General features: G+C 37.7%; 1 protein-coding gene across 6 annotated transcripts in view; it reads left to right on the forward strand.

The window, feature by feature from the left end:
• The window catches only part of EFEMP1 (EGF containing fibulin-like extracellular matrix protein 1), a 62,780-nt gene extending 52,365 nt beyond the window's left edge, over positions 1-10,415 (forward strand). For all 6 annotated transcript variants that reach the window (XM_008571187.1, XM_008571186.1, XM_008571192.1 and 3 more), the window contains 3 exons: positions 4,898-5,021; positions 5,105-5,300; positions 9,788-10,415. In XM_008571187.1, the coding sequence (XP_008569409.1) occupies positions 4,898-5,021; positions 5,105-5,300; positions 9,788-9,949 (482 nt within the window). In that variant the 3' untranslated portion in view covers positions 9,950-10,415. The remainder of the gene's footprint in view (positions 1-4,897; positions 5,022-5,104; positions 5,301-9,787) is intronic.
• Positions 10,416-11,023: the final 608 nt, after the last annotated feature.

Genomic DNA, 11,023 nt, shown 5'->3' on the forward strand with positions numbered 1-11,023 from the left:
AAAAAAAATGTACTTGAGTTCTTCAGAAAAAACTATAGATCCAAAAATAGCTAATGACCTTGGGTTCCATTTCAAAATAAATATTCAAGTGATCTTCACATCTACACATAGGTGTGATTTCAATGGTATTATTTCAAAGTCTCAGGAATATCTGAAAATATGCACCCTCTTCCCCCATCTCCAATGCTGCATATAGTTTAAAATTTCCTTAACAGGGAAAAACCTGTCAGATAAAACCAAAAACCTAGATAATCCTGGAAAAGCTAGTACAAACACTTAAATTTACACAAAGCAGTGAAAGAGTGAAAAACAGAATGACTTAACTAGAGGACAGAAAACCTTTTTGAATCCTAGCTCTACAGTATTCTATATGTACAATCTTGAACAAATTATTGAACTTCTCTGAGCCTCAGCTTTCTTATTTGGAAAAGGGAGTTGTGGGAATTTAATGGAATGACATACATAAACACAATTTGTAAACTATAAAGCCTGAACGATTCAAGGTGTTTGTATGAAATTTACCTGCCAATATAAATGACTAGTAGCAAATGTTCTCTAGAGAGTCCTTTATAATTGAAATTGGAGAGAGAGAAAACAAGGGCACTAAATATCCTGCTGAGAAAGGAGACACTGGGGATTCTCAGCCTGTATCATGATTTTGCAGGAAAATATTAACTCAGAGGAATATCTGTGAACTGGGATTTTTTTTTAACAGCTAAACAATGGAATATTTTATTTTATTTTAATCAATATACAATGTAGTTGATTTTCGTGTCCCTTTACCAATTCCTCCCTCCCCCCTCCCTTTCCCCTCCCCAACATCATAACTGTTCACTTGTCTTAACAAGTTCAAGGAATTGTGATTGTTGTGTCTTCTTCCCTCCTCCCCCGGTTTGTGTATTCATTTATTTATTTATTTTTAGCTCCTACAAATAAGTGAGAACATGTGGTATTTTTCTTTCTGTGCCTGACTTTTCTCACTTAATATAATTTTCTCTAAGTCCATCCATGTAGCTACAAATGGTAGTATTTCATTCTTTTATATAGCAGAGTAGAATTCCATTGTGTAGATATACCACAGATTCCTTATCCACTCATCTGATTATGGACATTTGGGCTGATTCCAACTCTTGGCTATTGTAAATAGTGCTGCAATAAACATTGGAGTACAGGTATCCCTTCGACATGATGATTTCCATTCCTCTGGTATATTCACAGCAGTGGGATAGCTGGGTCATATGGTAGATCAATCTGTAATTGTTTGAGGAACCTCCGTACCATTTTCCGTAAAGGCTGCACCATTTGGCAGTTCCACCAACAGTGTAGGAGGGTTCTTTTTTCTCCACAACCTTGCCAGCATTTATCATTCTCAGTCTTTTGGATATTAGCCATCCTAACTGGAGGGAAATGGTATCTCAGTGTGGTTTTGATTTGTGTTTCCCAAATGCTGAGTGATGTTGAGCATTTTTTCATGTGTCTGTTGGCCATTCATGTATCTTCCTTTAAGAAATGCCTATTCGGTTCTTTTGCCCATTTTTCAATCGGGTTACTTGTTTATTTGTTATAAAGTTGTTTGAGTTCCTTGTACATTCTGGATATTAATCCTTTGTCAGATGTATATTTTGCAAATATTTTTTCCCACTGTTGGTTGTCTTTTAACTCTGTTAATTGTTTCTTTTGCTGTGCAGAAGCTTTTTAGTTTGATCTAATCCCATTTGTTTATTTTTCCTTTGGTTGCCTGTGCTTTTGAAGCACAGTCTGTACCCACTCCTACTTTCTGGAGTGTTTCCCCTATGTTTTCTTTAAGGAGCTTTATTGTTCCAGAGTGTATATTTAATTCTTTAATCCATTTTGAGTTGATTTTGGTATATGGTGAGAAGTATAGGTCTAGTTTCATTCTCCTGCATATGGATATCCAGTTATCCCAGCACCATTTGCTGAAGAGGCAGTATCTTCGCCAGTGTGTAGACTTGGTGTCTTTGTCAAAGATCAGATGGCTGTAGGTGTATGGGTTGATTTCTGGATTCTCTATTCTATTCCATTGATCCATGTGTCTGTTTTTATGCCAGTACCATGCTGTTTTGGTTATTATAGCTTTGTAGTATAGTTTAAAGTCAGGTAGTGTTATGCCTCCAGCTTTATTTATTTATTTATTTATTTATTTATTTTGCTCAGAATTGTTTTGGCTATTTGTGGTCTTTTGTTATTCCATATAAATGTTACATGAGCTTGGATTTTATAGTATGCATATGGTTATTCAAGTAGACTCCAACCACTAAGTATGAGCAATAATCAGAAGGTCATTCATTGCACAGTGAACATCTTAATAACCCTTCCTAGGTTACTAGAGATGCTGCAAATGATAATTATGGGAAAACATCACACTCCAATGGTTTTACTTACTGAACCCTAATTGAGACCATTAACGTAAATATTATATGCAGGAAAATGTTAACCAGTGGGCTATCCTAACAAGTTTTCCTGGAGTGCTTCAAACTATCATCTATGTGCTTCTGATCAAAAATGGAATTAATGCTCAGCAAAAGACAGAAGCAAATTACCATAAAGTGGGATCCTACCTGCCTAGTCAATATATCTGGCAACATTTATATCTGTTGTACTTAAAGGCGAAAAATGCACTGAAATTGCAAATGGGGGATTCATGAGTGTTATATGTTGAAGATATGCAGTTTCAGAATGTTTGGTTAAGCCAAAACACTTTTTGTGAAAAAGACTTAATTTTTTTCTAGTATAAAGCAATTGCTTCCCCTCATTGAAACCATCCCTTCTGAGCCTCGTCCACAGGAATAAAGTAAAATCAAAAAGGTCTAAAGTTCTACCTTCCTCCCAAAAGCTTATTTTGGGGATGAAATAACTGTTCTTATTTCCACAGGCTTGCAAAAACGATAACACTGTGTGTGTGTGTACACGTGCTCAGAGAGAGACAGACAGAGAATATAATACAGACAGACATATACTTATCAAATATTTTAATGCTCATACTATTAACTTCTGAAAAACCTTCCAGAATGATAAAGGTGTTGATTATGCTAGGCTCTAGCATAAATAATAAGTAACAAGTGAAATTATAACATAAACTTTCCTTTTGCCACTGTTGGACTCCATATAACAAACCAGTCTTAGTTTTCCTGTACCTAAACAGCATCTTTATTTTTCAAAAAAGTGAAAAATATTGAAAGGACAAGTCAGTTGTGATTTCTTCTGAGGAATCTAAGTTTTCTTTCTTCAGCAATAGCCAGTCAAAGAAGATACTTCTTGTAACTACGTCTTGGAAACTGTATAGCTTTTCCAGTCTCCTCTTGGGTTCCAGATAACTTCAGCGAGTTTGGAGTCTAAAAGAAACTCTTTTCTCCAAAGACAAGGCATAGAATTATTCTTATCTAGAGTAGCTTGCAGTTGGAAGATGCCAGTCACTAAGTATGTGAACTTGAACCAGCCGCTTAACCCATATTTTTTTCCCTCGCTATCAAATGGAGATATCTTTCTCACCTATCTACACATGTTGTGTGAGGGGCAATTTAGTTCAATTTAATATTTCTTAAAAGCCAAGCGCCCCCAATGCATTAATGTTAGGTGAGGGAAAGACAAAAAGATGGATACAATAGCCCTTGGCCTCAAGGAGTTTACAATCTAATAGAAGGCTTAAGAAAAACAGGCAAATTTCAGTAATGCAAAGCAGGAAGTAATAAAGGCCATAAAAGAGGAACACAAGGTATGAGAATTCAAAGAAGATCATGTCCCAGCACCTAGACCATGCTTGGCTTGCAGCAAGGATTCAGTAAATTACTTATGGAATGAGTAAATTAATGAATAAAAATATCCAATTGTCGGGAAGGAATGCTTCAGAAAAGGGTTATACGAGATAAAATATAAATCACCATTCAAACATAAAAGCAGTAGACATACGGATATAAATGTTGACTTAATTTTATTGTTGTTGCTGTTATAAATACAATGGCTCTCCAGTAAAACTGTTCTCTCAGATGTCATCTGGGAGCTCCTAATTCCCAAATCTAAAATCAGTTTAGCCTGTCCACAGCCCTCCTTCCTGAGTCTCTTTCCCCTTCTGGCTTCTTTGGCACTGCTTGTTCCTGGGCTGCTTGTCACCACTGACAGCCCCTTCTTTAACGTCTCCTCTTCCACACAGTCCTTAGGTAGCTATGCTCTACAAGGTGGAACACATCATGGTTTCACTTCTCGTGCTATCAGGAGTGCCAGAACATTAGCTATCCACTGAAATGCTGCTGCTTACTGAAGCCACATTTCCAGCCTTCTCCTCTCTCCCAAGCTCCTAAATACATAAGCTGCCCTCTCCTTAGTTTGTGCTTGCTGCTTTCTCAGCCTGGAGAGCCTTCCCTAACTCAGCCATGAAAATTACATCTAACCACCACTCTTCAAGGCCAAGTTGAGATGCCTCCTCTTTCCTTTAGCCTTTCCTAATCACCTAGGCAGAATTAATCAGTTCTGCTTCAAATCTTCCAGTGCACTTATTTATCTCTTAAGATAATTCCATTTTACTTTACAAGTAACTGCTGCCATATCTTTATTCCCAGCTAAATTACAAACTCCCTGAGTGCAGGAGCTGGTGTTTTTTTTTTACTTTTATATAAGCAGAGTCAATGGTTAACATTTGGCTTTGAATTCAGCAGATGACAAGTGCTTAATAAAATATCATGAAATGATACACATTAATCTGTCTAGAATGGCTCAGCTATGTCTGTCCTGAATTCAATGCAATGAACTTGGGTCCCACCCAGTCTTAAAAGCAGATTAAACACAGTCCAGATTACCACATGCCTCCTTCCTTGCAAGCCAGAATCTGCCCGTTGTACAATTTTCTTAGATCAGTAAACTCTTTGACCCTACATCTCTACAGATATAAATGAGTGTGAGACCACAAATGAATGCCGGGAGGATGAAATGTGTTGGAATTATCATGGAGGCTTCCGTTGTTACCCACGAAATCCTTGTCAAGATCCCTACGTTCTAACATCAGAGAAGTAAGAAAAATCAGAACTTTGAAAGTGAGGATTTTCTGCTCTTATCAAGCCCAACTGGTGAATACTTTTATTTGTTTCTGCAGCCGGTGTGTTTGCCCAGTCTCAAATGCTATGTGCCGAGAACTGCCCCAGTCCATAGTCTACAAATATATGAGTATCCGATCTGATAGGTCTGTGCCATCAGACATCTTCCAGATACAGGCCACAACTATTTACGCCAACACTATCAATACTTTTCGGATTAAATCTGGAAATGAAAATGGAGAGTTCTACCTAAGAGTGAGTATCCTGAGGGTAGCCTCAGCTGTTGAGAAGGGTGGAGTTTGTTGTTGTTGTGTGGTATTCACATGGAAGGAAAGCTAACATTTAAAGAGTTTTATGTATTGGCATCATGTAGTGCTCTCCAGTGTACATTATCACATTAGGTCCTCTTGGTAACACTGTCAGAGAGAGATTAATATTTACCTCCACTATTTACAGGAGAGAAAAGTAAGACTCAGGGGGATTAAATAGCTTCCCTAAAGTCTCTCAAATATCAATCTGCAGACTCTAATGGAGTTGTATGTGACCTCAAAACACAAGCCTACACACACGTGCACACACAATAGGTACCACAAATCATAAATCAGTGATCGTTATTTAATTGTACATATATAAAAGTAATTTCTAGAGAGGCTTTCAAAATCTGAATTTTATATTGTTACATTCCCAAGACAATTTACATTTGCANGGGAAGAATAAACTTCTTTAACATCTGGTGTTTTAAATTTGAGATATACTAGGTATTTGTAAGAAGTTTCCTCTAAATGAATTTTACACAGTTCAGATAATAATTAAATACTTCTAGCCCAAACAATATTATTTGCAACCCAACGGTAATAAAATACGTTCATCTCACAATCTTCTTTAAAAATAACTTTTTGGGCCGGCCCCGTGGCGCACTCGGGAGAGTGCAATGCTGGGAGTGCAGCGGTGCTCCCACCGCGGGTTCGGATCCTATATGGGGATGGCGGGTGCGCTCACTGGCTGAGCATGCTGCAGGCGACACCAAACCAAGGGTTGCGATCCCCTTACCGGTCACAAAAAAGACAAAAAAATAATAATAATAATAATAAATAACTTTTCATTTTGAACTCTTAGCTATAATTTAAGAAAATAAAATTTCCTAACAGAATAAGCAAACAGTTAAAGTTCCAACATGTTTTTTCTTTGCAATTAAACTGGCACTTTGAAAGTTATTTATGATTTACATCAGTGCACTTATTGACTTGATATTTTCAAACATGAATACTCACTTTGTTTTTCTCAAGTGAAATCTTTTTTCTCATGAATGATATAACACATTACCAATTTTGATAATTTCAGAGTTAAATAACAGTTCTTGATTTCAATGAGCTTTAAATATTACTGTAGAGCACATGTTAACATCCACGAAAAAAAGAAGGGGACACTTTTGTGCTTAACTCTATAGGCTAAAGACATCAAAAAATTAATGTGGGCTGAAATAGAGAAGATTTCTTGATAGTCATGAGAGTTGACCTGATTCTTGAAAGGACATATGTAATATAGAATTTTATTTATATTCCTTTGGGGAGGATACAAAGAAAACTTTCTTCCCTAGAAAAGGGGACATACTGTAAAGAAGTAATACATGAAATTGAAGGTAGAATATCCCCTCCCTACCCAGTATCTATGCTCCCTCACTGAGCCTCGTTTTTATTCATAGCACTATTACCACCTGGCAGATGATCCATTCAACTGTGTCATTCCTAGACTGTGAGCATAATGAGAGCAGAGACTTTGCATGTCTGTTCACTCTTTTATCCTCAGCATGTAGAATGTTACCTGGCACATAGCAAGTTCTCAAAAAATATATTTCAATAAATGAATTAATTCAATCAACACCTTCAAGGTTACCTACAACTGTTGCTTACAAGAGGCAAGCACCATGGAAGATCTTAGAAGACACAACAGTGAATAAAACTAAGCCAATTCCTGCCCCAGTGGAGCTTACCCTGAAGATATTCAACAAGTGCTCAGGAATCTGAGCACTGCAAAAGAGAGTTAGTTACAAGTTACTCATGAGTGTGTTACAAGTAGACCTAATCAAGTCAGCAGTGGCCTGGGAGCCTGCTGGAAGAAGTGGATTTAAGCTAAGGGACAAATGAGAGAATAGCAAATGAAGGGAATATAAACCAGTCCAGTTCTGGAACTCCAAGTGCTGGACACAGAGTGGCTTGAGAGGAACCTGGAGAGATGATCAGAAGCTAGAAGGGTTTCAAGTAGAGGAATCACTATCAGATTTTCACATTAAAAAGTTCCTAGCTACATTGTAGAGCCTGGATTGGAGAGGATCAACAATGGAAATGCAGAGACCAGTTAGTAATTCAAGAGACAGGGGACTAAGGTGATATCAATGAGTCGAAAAACATGAACAGACTTACAAATACATAAGAAGAACTATATGCCTTGGTAACCCATTTGCTATAGGGAGGTTAGAGGAGAAGGAAGCATCAAGGATAACCCTCTTCTTTTATTCTGTCTTGAGCAACAGTAAATGGTGGTGTTATTTCCTTAGGGGAAAGGAGCCAGTGTGAAGGGGAAGGCGAGGAGTTCAGTTTGGATATATTAAATCCTGGTCCCCACAAGACACCCAAATAGAGATGAGTAGAGAGCTGGACACATGGGTTTGGAACTCAAAATACAGACTTCGAGTCACTGGCAAATACGTGATAATTAAAGCCATGGCTATGGATGAGGTCACTCAGGGAGAATATGTAGGGAGTGGGTGAGATCACTCAGAAGAGAAGAAGGATGGGATAAGGAGGGGCTAAATTATGCAGAGTTCTTTCTGTAACCTGACCTGGGCACTATCAAAATCATCCAGTACCTTAGCCTCCAATTCCCTGACCATCTCATCTCCCATGACCCTCAGCTTCATGCTATTCTGCCACCGACCCCATGGTCACACCTTGGACTTTGTTTTCATTCAGAACAGTTCCACATGAGAATCTTAGTCTCCAGGGAATGACCCAATAACTGACTTGCCTTCCTCTCTCATGCTTCACTCCCATCCTATCTGCTCTTCACCCTCAAAGTGATGCTAATCCCCTGGACCCCCGGCCCCCATTTTCTTCCAGTCTACCAACTGCTTGGTGGACATTTGAACTACTTTGTTGTGAGCACCTCAATCCATGTGCAGCAACCCTGGATCAATCCTATAATCTATATCTATTTTCATACTTAGCTTGTCAGCACAGATTGGTAATACTGTAAAATCTTAGTCTGCAGCTTCTGATGGGTCCTCAGTATGCTCAGCAATCTTATTACTTTTTCTCATTTCTTTCATTCCATTCTCTTTAGTGCTGATTGCAAATATCCTCATACTCTTTAAATTCTTCATCCCTTCATTTCCAGGCGGGACCTTACCTCGTACTCTTCTGAAACCACTGAGACCAACAGGCATGAATTACCTGAACTTCCCATCCCACTCCACTACAAACTTGAGTCCATGTGTCCCCCTTCTTACCTCCTACCTCTCATTTCCAAAGACAGGGTTTCACTTATGTCACTCAAGGCCAACCCACCACCTGGATTCTTCATTCCATCTCCTCTGGAAACTTGTTCCATCAGATTTGCCTCCACCTCCTGCATATTCAAATTGATTCTCCCTCTACATTTTTTCTTGTCTCTCCTCTCCCTTCCCAGACAAGTTTCCTCAAACTCAGTCTGTAATAAAAGTCTGTGCTTCTTCACTTTTCTGTCTTCTGGTCCCACTAACCTACCAAAGTTGCTGTGCAAAAAAAGCCACCAATGATATCCATACTGCTAATCCAGAGGACACTTTGCAGTTCCAGTCATACTCATTCTCCTTATTCTATTGGACACTGCTGGCCATTAATCTGTTTTCCACTTAATCATCTATTTCTTCTCACTTCCTTCAGTGGTGTCTCCTCTACCTACTCCTTAAATGTTGTCCTCTCCCAGAACTCCAGACTCAGCACATACACATTCTCTCCCTGGCTTAATGTCCACCCATTCGGGTGATGGCTAAATCCTAATCCATGTCTCTGTCCCTTGGCATTCTGACTCACACATGCACTTGCCTGCCCCTCCAACCTCATCTCCCTCCACTCTCCAGCACCCACCACATTCTTCATCAACAGGAAACTTCATCAAGTTCTCCTGAACATACAACCTTACAAAACTTCCATTTCTCCCAGGCATTCAGAATCTTCCCTCACTGCCTTCTTTTCTTCCCTCTGCATATACACCTTTATGTATCTTCATATATACCCTGCATATCCCCATATATCTTAGCATTTACCACATTCTATTAAATATTTACATGTCTCTTTACCTACTTGAATGTAATACAGATGCACAATGTTGAGAAAGCAAAAAATGACAACTCTATTTACAAGTTCAAAAAATTATCATATTCTCTCCTGAACTCTAGTCTCTATAAAGTCTGGAACCACTCAATAAAAATAAAGATAAATGTTAACAAAGAGAGAGAAATAGAAAACAAAGTACTATCACAAATGCAGGTCCCCGTAACTTGGAGCTAATGATTTTTTAAATTTTTATTTTTATTGGTAGACAAGCATGAAGAGGGAACCAAGAAGGGAAGAAGTAGTGGCTCTTTTGTCCCACTCTAAAAATTCTTCCCCTAATTCTTATAGGAGGTATACTAACAAATAATAGAAACTCCAATCCAAGAAAAATTATGTTCTCTCTCCCTTTTTTTTTTCCTTTTATTTTAGCAAACAAGTCCTGTAAGTGCAATGCTTGTGCTTGTGAAGTCGCTATCAGGACCAAGAGAATATATCGTGGACCTGGAGATGGTGACAGTCAACAGTATAGGGACCTTCCGCACAAGCTCCGTGTTAAGATTGACAATAATAGTGGGGCCATTTTCATTTTAGTCTTTTATAAGAATCCACCACAGTCAGTTAAGTCAGCCAAAGAATATTGTTATCTTAAGGCACTATTTTATTTATAGATATATCTAGTGCATCTACATCTCTATACTGTACACTCACCCATAATTCAAGCAATTGCACCATGGTATACAGTGGGCATTTAATCTGTAAAGATTCAAAGTTTGTCTTTATTACTGTATGTGAATTAGACATTAATCCACTAAACTGGTCTTCTTCAAGAGAGGTAAGAATACACTATCTGGTGAAACTTGGATTCCTTCCTATAAAAGTGGGGCCCAGCAGTGATGATCTTCTTGTGGTGCTTAAGGAAACTTACTGCAGCTCCACTAACAGTCTGATGAGGAGGCAGCCAAATAGCATGCAAGGGCAAGAATGAGTTTTTTAACTGCTTTGTAAGAAAATGGAAAAAGTCAATAAAGATATATTTCTTTAGAAAATGAGGATCTTGCATATTTGTGTTGGCTTTTATTTTTACTATCAGTCTAAAGATGGTTGCTTATTACATAATAATAACTAATTATTGAACAATATGCTGGTTTCTGTAGGGTGTTTTAAATTTTGTCAGAAATTTTAGACTAAGAATGTAAAAAAAGTTTTACAGAAATTTTAGACAATGAATGTAAAAAAAATTTTTTTTAAATAAGCAAAATTTCTCAAAATTCCCCAAATGACTCAAATATCCCCTAGAAAATTATTTTATTGAGAAATCTATAGGGAGGTGATGAGAAAACAAATTCATCCTACACCATGTTGGAGCTGACACAAAAAAGCAAACTCAGTAAATGTAATAACATCTTTGAATTCAGGACTTTCACAATATGCAGAGCAAAATGAAGGAAAGGTATTTTACTAGGGAAGTTTTAATTTCTAAATAAAATTTAAATCCTGACACTTCACTGATTTGTAACTAAAATTTCTCATCTTTGATGCTCACAGAGGAAGAGAATGATGATGTTTCTTATTCACAGTGACAGTGAACTAAAGCAAATTATCCTCCCTCCCAATTCTGTGAAAAGGTTTTATGTCTTTTTATTTGTTTAAAATGTGTCTGCTTTA

This window comes from Galeopterus variegatus, unplaced genomic scaffold (assembly GCF_000696425.1).
Source record: "Galeopterus variegatus unplaced genomic scaffold, G_variegatus-3.0.2 Scaffold665, whole genome shotgun sequence".
In the NCBI taxonomy this organism is placed as follows: Eukaryota; Metazoa; Chordata; class Mammalia; order Dermoptera; family Cynocephalidae; genus Galeopterus; species Galeopterus variegatus.